Source organism: Cordyceps militaris, assembly GCF_000225605.1.
Source record: "Cordyceps militaris CM01 unplaced genomic scaffold CCM_S00005, whole genome shotgun sequence".
NCBI classification, from domain to species: domain Eukaryota; kingdom Fungi; phylum Ascomycota; class Sordariomycetes; order Hypocreales; family Cordycipitaceae; genus Cordyceps; species Cordyceps militaris.
This window is the reverse complement of record NW_006271973.1, coordinates 343,068-355,539: the sequence shown is the minus strand read 5'-3', so window position 1 is coordinate 355,539 and position 12,472 is coordinate 343,068. Positions and strand designations below refer to the sequence as shown.

Genomic DNA, 12,472 nt, shown 5'->3' with positions numbered 1-12,472 from the left:
CGTGTGCCTTGTATGCGCTTACCAGGGCGATGGGCGCCTGCAAGATGCTGTCTGGCGTCTTGGCCTGCGTTTTTTTCGTGGTTAGGTTTGTTGTCTAGAGCGCCGCAGAAAAAAGAAGAAGCTTAATGGTAGTCAAGTAAGAATGCAAGCAGCACGACACGGAAGCATCACCCCAGGAAAGGAACAAAATAAGCAACACGCGCCTCTGCCAAGCATGTCCGATGATTGGCATCGAACGACATGACTGGCTCCCCCCCCGAGGCGGCATAGTGCATGGCTTACTACAAAAGGTTCGTTTAAATGGAGGAGCCATGCCCCGGGCCTCCCCTCTTGTGTTTCTATTTTTCGCATGTGCGATGTCGCGGTGATGGGCCACGTTTGTCGAGGCGCAGGATGGCATTGGCATTGGGAATGAGGTCATGATTGAACGACGGCACGGGGTTGGAAAGCGAGGCGATTCGCGGCCAGATAGGCTTGGTTCCAGGGCAATCGCAGCGCTTAGTACCTGAGGATTTTTTTTATAGGGCCTTGTTGGTGGTGCTCGCACGCTGTACTTTGTACTCGTGGATGAGCGCGGGAATTTGGTGGCGTGGGGTAAAGCGAGATTGATCAAGATGAAAGATGGAATATCCGTACATGTAATACCCATAATTATAATAAAGTATAACCTGTTCGTACTTTGGTCGTGCATATAGTTTTTATGACTTGTGTCTTTTTTGTTTCTGTTTTATCCGCGTCCCGGCCTCCCGTCATCTGACTGTGTAGTATCTCTCCAAACTGTGCACTGCTCAGTTTTCATCTTATGCCGACGACTTGCCAACGATACATACCTGGGCCCTTGTGCTTGTACATGCTACCTCTCATTTTCGATCTGGTCTTTTACCACCCCCCGGCAAGGTTTCTGATGGACCACACGCCCATGCTGCACGCCCCCTGGAGGACAGGACAGGACACTTGCTCGCTGCCTGGGCCGCCAACTACAGCGCGCTACAGGCCCCCAACCACCGCCGTCATTGCTGGCCATATCCTCTTATTTCTTATTACAGCCTGCTACAGGGCCTGCACGCCCCCCCCACAGTCTCCCCCTCCCCCCAAAACATCCCTAAAGCTCGCCATGCTCCTCATAAATGCCTCCAAGCCCACGCCCACTTTTACGCTTCCAACTCGCCGCTCGTCCTATCTACTATTTACTTTCCTCGCCATTTTCTTTTCCTCTCTCGTCTGGTGGAGTTTTTGTTTATCAACTCTCCCCTCCGTCCTATATTTCTCTCTATCCTCTTCTCTCTCCGGGGTTTTCTTTTTTTTCCTTTGGTTTCTTCCGTCTGCTTGTTCCTATGGATTCACAGACGTAGCCTCGCCTTGCTTCGTCCACTCCCCCACGCGTCGCCTACTCTCGATACCTGCACTAGCAGCCGCCAGCAGCTCAAGAAAGAAAAAAAAAATACGGAAAAAAGACCACGGTTTCATCGACAATCCTATCAATTTCATCCTTCAGATTGACCTTGTCCTCGGTGCAATACTACGACGACAGCCAGTCAGACACCAAATCACCTATACAGCTACCCCAGCAAACGGACATTTCCACCGGGAAAAGCGAATCCTTTTCCCGAACAATCCTCTCCTCGTTCATCTCTACACTACAGCTCTTTTGTGGCTTGCATCGAAAGCCTGCCCGTCTCCCACCAAAGGATCTTCTCGGCGTCTCCGCGGAACTATCCAAGCTTCCTCGTCTTGGTGGTGTGCCTCGCTCTCCAACAAGCAACGCCTCCATCCAATCCATCCAGCCCATCACGGCACCACCCAGCAGCAACAGGGCTTTCCCTCGCCTCGCCTGCCCGCAGCGACCCTTTCCGCCTTGTTAGCGCCCATTGTCCCGCTTCTTCGCAAAAAAGAGGACAAGCCACCCCATCAATTACGTCGTTGGGTGCCGCTAAATTCCGCGACCACCCACTATCTCGAGGCCATCTCACTGGGCTAATCACCGCCAGCCCACTCTTTTCTCGCCCTCTCGCTCGCCCGTCCTCATCCTCTTGTCACTTATTAGGGCAGAGGCATTTCTAGCGCGTTTTTTACGTCTTCTGGGTACCTGGAGGCTGTAACAGCGCCGCCCGCTCGATACCTTACCTTTGTCGACCCCTCGGAACCTCTCTCAGCTCGCTGTTGGACGGCACCACTTCACCAAACTCACTCGAGCGCGACACGGAAACCCCCACCAGATACCACTAGACCAGGTGCATCAACTCTCTTCCTCGCTAGTGGCACGCCAAAAGTCAACTTGCCCGCCGCCCTCGTCTCCGTCAGGCCTGTCTGCCCACCCACTCGTCGCCTCGCTCTCTCGCGCCGTTCGCAGCCTCCGCTCTCGTTCAGTGTCCAATCCTGTCCGGTCCGTCACACATCGCACAAGACGACCACGCTTCCTTCCGGGCTCGTGCAGTTGGCTCCAGACCAAAAGCATAACTCAAATCAAGGTATTACGATACGACGAGGCTTGTCCAGCGCCATCGGCAGTTTCGCATTACAATCATGGCTGCTACACTATTACGCCCAGTTGAACCCCAGGCCATGGCGCCGCCCGATTCAGGTCAGTGCATTTCTCTTTCTCCGGTCTTTACTCAGTCCTCGACCGACCCAGCGCCCACCATTCCCTCGCCACTCCTTCTGCCCACGCTTCGCGCTCTCTCACCACTCACAACCAGCCCTCAGCCTCCATGCCCACTATTCTTATTAGTCTCTTGGTCCGCCTCGCCGGTCTACTGGCCGCCTGCCCACCTGCCCAGCCAGTCCTCAACAGACAACTGATGAACGGCGTTCCCCTGCTTATTGATCCATTCTCATCCTTGCCCAGCGCCGCCTGCCACCTGCCTGTGACGTGATTCCGCAGCTTGTCCCGCCTTTGTGACCTGGCCCCTGTGTTTTCCTTTCTCCAAGTCCAAGCCAATGCAACTTCTATTCTTCTTCATCTTCCTTTCTTTTCACTCGATTGCCCTTTCATACTGATGCTTTAGCCGCCACAACAGACTCTACGGATGCTGCGAGTTTCCATGATCGCCACTTCTACTCGCATAGCTTCTCATCCCCACGCCAATACCCTGCCGACATCCCTCATCCTATCCTCGAGGAAGAAGCCGCAGAATCGGGAAGCGAATCCCCTATCGAACCTGTTACTCCCGTTAGCAGCGGCCGTCATTCCCAGGATTTTACCAACGTCTCGCAGTTTGACCAAAATCTCACCTTGACGCACTACAGCACTGCTCAAAATCCGCCCACCTCCAATCCTAAGAAAACCCCTCAGCCTCAGTTGCCTATAGACCAGACAACCCCCCGGCAAACTCCCGCACGTGTGATTCGTCGCGCCCGCACTATTATTGGTAACACAACTGCTCCTACCCTCGAACCTGCAACTCCAACGCCAAAGCAGTCCGAACCCGAACCCGACGCACCGCAAACCGGCACCCTCACTCGTCGCTCTACCCGTGGCTCTACCTCCAGTTTCAAGCGCACAATGACGAATCTCTTCCGCCGCTCGTCGTCCGCCATTGAGCGCGACGCGCCAGTCTTCGACTCTAGCACGCCCAGTTCAACAGACAGCGTTTCACATCGCAACCAGGCCCCGACCAGTGCCCCGCGCAGCATCCCAGCCACAGAATCCTACAAGACTCAGTCTACGGCGTCCAATTCGCCTCCTACGCCTGGCTCGCCCTTGATGATGGCCCCCTCAAATAGAAGCAATATTTTTGGCAAGTCGTTGCCTGGGCCCGAAGACTTCCAAAAGAAGAGCCGCGCCTCGACCGGCTTCACTCTGCGCGGTCGTGCTGTCAACTTCGTTTCGCGCGGCGGACGTAATGGAAAGACTCCTCGTCGTGCTAGCAGCTTCGACCATGGCGCGGGCGCGCCCGGGCTGCCCCCTCAACAGCACGCCGGAAATAAGATGTACCCTGCGGAGCGACAACCTTGGGCCCTTCCTCCTGATGCAGGCACTGGTACCAAGGCTCGTCGCATGAGCCTCAGTCTGCCTGATGACTTTATGATTGATACTGCTGAGCTTCTTGCGGAATTCGAGTATCAGCACAAGTTGCTTGGTCGTCACGGCAAGCACCTGGGCAAGGGCGCCGCCTCCAAGGTTACCCTTATGGCCCGCAAAGGTTGCCCCAACGAGCTCTACGCTGTCAAGGAATTCCGTGGCAAGTCCAAGAGCGAGAGCCAAGACGAGTATGAAAAGAAAATCAAGTCGGAGTTTAGCATCGCTAAGAGCTTGCACCACCCCAACATTGTCGAGACTATTCGCCTCTGCACCGACCACGGCCGATGGAACCACGTGATGGAATACTGCTCCGAGGGCGATCTGTTTGGACTCGTCCAAAAGGGCTTCTTCAAGGGCGACGCAAAGCTGAAGGACCGCCTCTGCATCTTCAAGCAGCTCGTCCAGGGCGTTGCTTACCTGCACGCCCACGGAATCGCCCATCGCGACATTAAGCTCGAGAACCTGCTCATTACCAAGGACAGCAAAATCAAGATTACCGACTTTGGTGTTTCCGAGGTATTTACTGGTACACACCCTGGGCTTCGCGAAGCCCATGGTCTGTGCGGCCAGAACATGGGGGATGTTCGTCTCTGCAACCCTGGCATCTGCGGCAGTGAACCATATATTGCACCCGAAGTTCTTGCCAAGAAGGGCACCTACGACCCGCGCGCACTCGATGTCTGGGGTACCGGCATTGTCATGCTCTACCTCAATTTTGGCGGCGCCATCTGGTCACGCGCTGAGCCTGGCAACACGCATTACGATAAGCTCGTAAAAGGCTGGGAGCGCTGGTACAATAGACATCCCGACCCCGAAGCCGCCATCACCGACACGGACTACCCCAAGTGCCTGGCCCTCGACGTCGGGGTCAACCCTCCTGCGCTGCGCCGCGTGCTGTTGCAAATGCTCAACCCCGACCCCAGCAGGCGCATTAGCATTCACGAAGCGGCCAGCAACCGATGGATGAAGAACATTGAATGCTGCCAGGTCGAGTCTTATGACGACCCAACCCTGTGCATCGATGCCACCAAGTCAAACTCGGCGAATAACAGGAGGATCTTTTGCCACAGCCACCTTCCTCCGAAGACGATGGGTTCGCACTCGCTGGGCAAGATGCCCGGCCAGCCCGGATACTAAAGCCAACACAGCGGGTATTTTTGTGGCGTCTGCTGCACACTTTATATATATCGCTTGAAGAATCACGCCCTTTTACATGTTTATTTTCTTTTGTCCTGCCATATTCTTATTAATGGGCACGAGCCTTGAGTCTGTTTTAGATCAAGTTCTGGTATGGGCTTTAGCATGGAGCCCTTTTCTGGCGTTGCAGGTGGCGGTGTACATGTTGATGGGTTCTCCTGTCTGCTTTTGTTTAAAGGAAATTGGGGAGGCGAATCATCTATAGGTGAGGCGGGGAACGGCGTTGGAACGGAATGGACATTCGCTTCGAGCATGAATGAGCCTGCTTTTCGTCGTATTTATACTGTCTTTTTTGTATACGTTATGGCCTGTGAGCAATGCAGCTCAGGATAGGCGGATGAAGTTGTGTAGCACAATACAACAGTTGCAAAAATGACTTTGGCAGTGCTGATGAAAGTGAGGAATCCGCCTTGAGTGGCTGCATGATGCGGGATATGGTTCTTGGTACTCGTGTAACAGCTCAAGGTAGCTGACAAGGCCTAGGTCATGAGCCAATGGCGCACAACGAAACTTGACTCAACAAGAGCCGGCCGATCTATCCGCGAGCAGCCTGGCATGTCAAATCAATACCTGGCGCGTAACTAGTTAGGGCCGTTGCGGGCTTGCCGCCTCTGGTCGATGCCGACGGGCGCGATGGCGATTGGCAGCAAGTCGGCGCATCTTCGGACGGGGAAGCCGGCGACGTCACGGCCGCACCCCTACGATAGGAAAGGCAATATCTATTGAAACGTGGGTATATTTCAATCAATGAGGTAAAAGGGTCCAATCGCAGAGCGGGGAAAAGGGTGCGTGCGCGGGCATGATCAGAGGGGGCGGCGGTGTCTGTTTCCGCGAGGCATTTTCCTTTCCTTGGCCCAGGTTAAACCATCGGGTGCCAAGGGTACTATGGTGTTGCCAAGGAGAAACTAACTACCTAGTAAAATGACCTTGATACTTGCGGCAAGTTATGCGTGGGCCAGAGCAAAGAGAGAGTCATGGCTTCTTGTGATGCGTGGGGGAAAGGAAGGGGCGTTGGGGAGACTGTAACGAGGGGAAATCAAGCCGAGATTTCTCGCTTTTTGCAGGAATGGTAGGATGAAAGGGTGGCCATGATGGATGAGATGTTATTAGAAATTGCCAATCGGCCCATGTCACCCACACCAGCGTGATGAAGGAACCCCAACCTTGACGATTGGCTGCAGATTCTGAAACATATTCTAGAAGGGAGGATACTCGTATGTAGGTTCTTTATTAGTTTATCAAGTCATAACGTATTCCACTTTTTCGTCGCAACTAGAGTATAGACATTGGACCATTTCAACCACAAGGCCCCTTTTAGCAGAGCTGCTTACACCTCATTGGCGCAAGTCTGTCCCAAGGCAGATGACGTTTTACGGGTTTCCAGGGATGTCCCACATGCAACATGGGCGCATGAACGGATGGACCAAAAGGGCCATGAGAAACATGAAAACGGAGGCAACATGAAGCGGGCCGTACAGGTTCCGAGAGACACATGAACGGTGCCCGATGTCAGCGTTGCGGTGCTTGGTGATGCAAAAGGCAAAGGACCCGGAAAATTGGTGAGTGGGATGCGGTGCTTGGATATAGATTGTAACATCGGGGCATGATGGTGATGGGAGGGCATGGAAAGACGAGTCGAGTCGTTCCGAGGATGAAAAGAGGCGGCACGTACGTCGAGTACATAAAGTTGGCGATGCCGTCGCTTGAGTCTCCCAGTCAACTCGGCAAGCACCTGTACACTCTCTTCTACATTCCTTCCTCAAGACCCCCTGTCCCTACCGACAACTAATAAAACAATGCTGGCCATTGCCCTCTTCTCCGCCGCGCTGGTCGCCGGCGTCCACGGCGCCGACGCCAACACCACCACAGTCGCCACGACCTTTTCCACGACGCCCGTCGTCGCCGCTCCCACCACCGCTCCGGCCGCGCCTGCCGCTCCGGCCGAGCCTGCCGCGCCGGCGGAACCCGTCTCGGTGGCGGCGCTGCCCGACAACTACACGCTCTTCAAGGGCGACGGGTCCACGACGCAAGGCTGGCCTGCCGTGGGCGACTGGGGCTCGTTTGACGCGCTGTGGCAGGCCAACGCGCCGCTGATTGCGCAGTCGTGCTCCAACCACAGCTGGGGCGCGGACAATTCCGAAAAGGAGACGTGGCAGCTGCGCACGGCGATTGAAGCCGCCGCGGCCACCAACAACATTGACCGGCGCTTCGTCCTGGCCACGGTGCTGCAGGAGTCCAACGGCTGCGTGCGCGCGCCGACGACGGAGAACGGCGTGCGCAACCCGGGCCTCATGCAGAGCCACAACGGCGACGGCGACTGCGCCACAAAGGACCCCTGCCCGTGGGAGCAGATTACGCAGATGATCAATGACGGCGCTGGCGGCACAAAGGATGGTGATGGCCTGCGCCAGACGCTCGCCGCGGCGAGGAACAGCACAGGCAGCAAGGAGGAGAGGATGTTTTACGCGGCGGCGAGGCTGTATAATTCGGGCTCGGCCGACTTTGAGAAGCTCGGCGATCCGGTGGGCGCCACGGCGTGCTATGTCAGCGATATCGCGAATAGGCTCACCGGATGGGTCTTTTCGCCGTCGGAGTGCCGCAAGCCGGGCGTCGTGCCGTAAAGGGCGAGACTGGGTTGGCACTGGTGTATGCTGTTGGGGCTTGCCATGGTTATGTGCTGATGTTATGTCGAACTATGGGCGAGGAAAACGATTAGATGAGAGTAGAATTTAGAAAGACAAATGGCTTTGATAGCCTTTTAGGCGATATATCGCTGTGGCCTGTGATTGCTTCGTGATAATAGGAGATGGTTGAAGAGTACATGCAATTGGCGTGATGACGGGCGAACAGAACTGACAAAGAAGATGCAGTCGACGAGGCTTCTCAGCCGACCGCCTTGTCTAGAGGTGTCCTGTCCACGTTGAGATCCATCTGCATCACTCTCTTGTGCCTCTTACAGAAGTGAGGATAAAGTCAACCGACGACAAAGTCCAGGGCCAAGAGCCGGTTTCAGGAAGGAGAGTGTGAGATGGGGAAATAATTAGTAAATTAAATTATAAATGAACACGGTCGAATGTGTCATTTCTGGTTTAATCAACCACAAACCGTGTAACCGTGAGAAAGGTGAACCTGCAACACAAGCTTCCAACTCCCTTCCCGTCTGACTTTTCCATTACTCTGTATCGAGCAAGATGAATATCTGTTTCCATAGAATTCTCGACATATCCCATCACATTTACTTTGCTTTCCCGGTCACCTTCGGGTACATAATTCGTACGGCCAGCCAGCCCCCGCCAATGAGGCTGTGCAGAGTCCAGGATGTGCGACGAGGGGGATCAATGTAAGCGCCCAAACCAAGTGCCGTGCCTGAGGCAATGCAGCTAGACGAATAATTGTCCAAAGTGGTAGTCACGGAAAATGGCCGACGAGGTTTTTACACTGCCGTAAAGCGCTACCCTTGCTTGGCCGCCCCAGCACGCCGACCGGTTCGCCGACCATGAAGATCCCTGATTCTCCTCGTCCCTGTCTCCGACGATTGCTAGTTCCTTGGCGGTGAGTAAGATGAGCAGGGGAATAGGATCAACAAGCCAATAACAGCGCCCGATCCGTTCCGATGCTACGCTTCGTCCCGTTTCGTGCTGTGGAGAGAACCGGCTCGGCACCGCGTTGCCGAACGGGCGTTGTGGCTGTGAAGGCGAGCCCCCTCCCCCATATCGTTCGGCCAGCGACAGACTTGCTCGAAGCGCCTTTTGCGACGTTGAGTTTGTGACGAGGCAGGTGACTGGGAACCTATCACGAGAGAGATATGAAAGAGAAGGACAGTCTGTGAAACACGAGAGACTGTTGTCGCCAAAGAAAGGGATATAATAACTCGCGGCTCGCCCTCTTAGAGGCGAGAGATTAAATTTTGTTGAATAAAATCATCGTTCAGCATAGCCCCAGTTATTACAGCCAAACTCAATCTGTATTACAACCTTCTTTTTCCCCCATCTTCTTTGAGACTTTACCACCCCCGCGGCTTACACAATGGGTCTCATCGGCGGCGCGATCAAGCTCATCATCATCCCCATCCTCTTTGTCGTCGCCATTGCCGTCCTTGGCGGCATCTACATCAAACACCGCAGGAGCAAACGGACGATCCAAGACGTCGACCAAGCGCCGTTTCCCCCGCCGCCGCCCGTGTCGGTAGCGCCGCCGCCGCCGCCGCCGCCGCCCGTCTACGCGCCGAGCCCGCTGCAGTACCAGCCGTACACAAGGCCCGCGCCTGTGCAAGGGCACAGCTAGTTTCGTCGCACGCGCGGAAAGACAAGGGCGCGGAAAAGGGTCTGTGAAGGAGGACAAGAAAGATAAAGAATGGGCTTGACGCTGAGTTGGGGCGCCGTGCGTGCTGAGAGAGGTGGCGAGAGGGAGAATAAAGGCTGGCAAGATCCCACGTCTTTGCACAGCTCTGCGATATTACACTGTCTATAATACTCAAATAGTCTACTCTACGTTATATTGCAGGCCACGCACATCCAAAGACGACTAGGAATAATTCTGTACAAAATTGTCTTGGTCAGTATAGTCAAACCGTCCCCGGTACGTCGTTTCATTTCTCCATCCCTCCCATGCGAGCTTGATTGCAGCCGTTGGAACCCAAAACGGTCTTTGGAGTCCAGATAGGTCTCTTTGCCATTCTCGGGATCAAATTTGTTGAAGCTTGGAAAGTTGCTTTCATAGTGGACTTGCCATTAGACTCTTCTGTTCTCGAATCCGACAGCAGCGTCACCCAGATCATCCCCGACGATGTTGCTCTTATGATTCCTATCGCGGTACTATGCCTCGATTCTAATCATCTTCGTATTAGAACGGGATTGCCCTTGCCAGTCCGGCCTCGAGTCTAGCCAAGAACCCGTCGATGACCGCGCAGAGCTAACGACTAGTATCAGGACAAGGTCGACGAATCACGAATCACCACCATCGCTCTCGAAAACATTTACAGTATCCCACGCTTCATCTTCTTGGACATACTCGAGAACCATTGCAAGCACCAAAGCCGTCAAAGACGTCTCGAATGCAACATTCCTGCTCCGCTTAAAACAGTCTGAATCGTCTACTTGCCCCCGATATCTCCCTGTCCATCTCTGCCGAGGCTGATCTTGCCACCTTTGCAATGGAATATTATCACTACTTCAAACCAGGGCAATTTATGGCAACAGAGAAAGCCGTGGGCATTACACTGGGTATTATTGGCATAACAGCTCTAGGCTTGGGTGCCTGCTACCTATCAAAACGAAGATCCATGTCCAAGACAAAACCGCCGGCGGACGCGTGAGCTGCCAAGCCCATCCAAGTTTCGCGGGCGAGTCTGTCGTCTGTATTTTCTGTATTTTCTGTATTTTCTGTATTTTCTGTATTTTCTGCATTTTCTGTATTTTCTGCCTTTCTTTCTTGCAACGCTCAGGAGTCTTTGTTATCGCCGCCCGTTTTATTTCTTTTTGTTATTCTCTTTTACTCCTTTTCTGTTCTTTTTTGTTGCGCCGATTTTGTCAGTTACTACCTCACTGATAGAATCATCAATCTACACGTTACTTCCATCAGCATATGCAAGCCCACGTCTGTAGCCCCACGATCTTGTTGACTGTAAATTTACCTAGTCTTGTTCTCGTATACAGGTCAGAACTGGACCACGGTGATAGGTCCAACAGGGTGCCCCCATAAAGGTACGCGCCAGCCGTAGTGCAAAGGTACAAGAAGAAAGGAAAATAGTAGATGGAATATAATACCTGTGATGGGCTAGCCCGGAGGGTTCCAGCGGCTACCAATGCGGCTGTCACAATTAGCCATACAGCCGAAATCCCTATGCCACGGAAGGCAAATAGATTCGTGAGAACAACACTGCCGGTATTATCACTCGGTTACACTTCGAGGTACGCGTCAAGCCACTAGAAGGTGCTGCACGTAGCCTAGCCCGTATAATGTACAAAGGCCTTGCCTCTATCCTTGCTTTACTTCTGCTTCTTTGTTCCTTCTCCTCCCCCCCTACACGCGTGCGTATACCTGCTAACCGCCCTGCTTAACTGTGGAACCAGAGAGGGAGTTGTACTTGGAAAAGGAGCGCTTGGAAGGGGGAATTTACGGCGTGCGCGTGTTGAGAGCGACATATAAAAGGCTCGCAGTCCGCCCTCAGAGGATATGCTGCGTTGAAGATTCTACATTGTTCCAACAAGATCCCACGTCTCTGCATAATTCTACAGCATTTTACAGTTTATTACAATTGGATCGCCAACTACACTCTCTACCATTCTTCCGGCATTCTCTACCATTCTTCCGGCATTCTCTACCATTCTTCCGGCATTCTCTACCATTCTTCCAGCATTCTCTACCATTCTTCCAGCATTCTCTACAAAGGTTCGAACGCCCCCGGTTTTGTGGTGATGATCGAGCCTAGAGGCCTCACCAAGGCAGAAACTATTCCCGTCGTCTTCTTCGGCGTCTCCTTCGGGCTCCTCCTTTGTACTTGCGGGGTGGCGTGTATTCGTGATAGAATGCGACGAGTAAGGGGCAGAGGCGACCCTACTTCTGGCAGCGCTCGAGACCAGGCATCGAACTCGGTTGTGCCTGGCCAGAGCTAACAAACAAGTTTTCAGGACAGAGGCCGAGACAACGACAACCGCCAGTACCCCCGCTTGCCATCCTTATTCTCCTTCAAGTTCAAGCCCTTGGACATCCTCGAGGACCATCACAGCACTAACAGTGCCGCCGAATCGTCCGCTCCACGTCATCTTCTCCTCCATCGTTCTGTCTGGGTTTGAATCCCCGCACTTCGGATGGCAGAAGAAAGCGACTGGACCCAACTCGGCAGAATTCTCTGCTATTGCTTTCTTGGTCTCGAAGGTTGTGTGATCATCGCAATTCTCAGCCGCTTAATCCCCGACTACTTTAGCCAACGCAAGGCCCGGGCCAACTACGCCATCCCGAAATAATCCTGCGTCATCTTCCTGGTTATTGAAGCCAAATAGTCGACTCGGTTGTCTTTTTTACCATCTCTACACCGGTGTGAGAAAACTGCTTTCAGAATGGTTACTGACCTCCCCACCGATATCAAGATCATGATTGTCTTGCTTGTTTTATTTATACCGGGGATTGTCCTGCTGGCATGTCTCTCGCGCCGTTATTAATAAAATGAAACAGTGCTGGTCCCTATCTGGTCAAGCCGCAGGGCCTTGAACAAGTTTTGCGCGCCTGAGTCTGTCGTCTGTCGTCTGTCGTCTG

The 12,472-nt window shown here is 53.6% G+C and overlaps 3 protein-coding genes across 3 annotated transcripts; all 3 read left to right on the top strand.

Annotated features, from left to right (window-relative positions):
- Positions 1 to 2,523: 2,523 nt before the first annotated feature.
- Positions 2,524 to 5,158, top strand: CCM_06509 (serine/threonine-protein kinase hal4; the record flags this gene model as incomplete). Its single annotated transcript, XM_006671650.1, has 2 exons — positions 2,524 to 2,581; positions 3,006 to 5,158. 2 exons carry the CDS (start codon positions 2,524 to 2,526, stop codon positions 5,156 to 5,158), a joined length of 2,211 nt encoding a protein of 736 aa, XP_006671713.1.
- A 1,856-nt stretch (positions 5,159 to 7,014) lies between these two features.
- On the top strand, positions 7,015 to 7,839 carry CCM_06508 (muramidase, putative; the record flags this gene model as incomplete). Its single annotated transcript, XM_006671649.1, has 1 exon — positions 7,015 to 7,839. One exon carries the CDS (start codon positions 7,015 to 7,017, stop codon positions 7,837 to 7,839), a length of 825 nt encoding a protein of 274 aa, XP_006671712.1.
- Positions 7,840 to 9,244: 1,405 nt separating this feature from the next.
- On the top strand, positions 9,245 to 10,532 carry CCM_06507 (uncharacterized protein; the record flags this gene model as incomplete). The annotated part of the gene is made up of 5 exons (XM_006671648.1): positions 9,245 to 9,465; positions 9,700 to 9,796; positions 9,877 to 10,029; positions 10,085 to 10,152; positions 10,301 to 10,532. 5 exons carry the CDS (start codon positions 9,245 to 9,247, stop codon positions 10,530 to 10,532), a joined length of 771 nt encoding a protein of 256 aa, XP_006671711.1.
- Between the last annotated feature and the right edge of the window lie 1,940 nt (positions 10,533 to 12,472).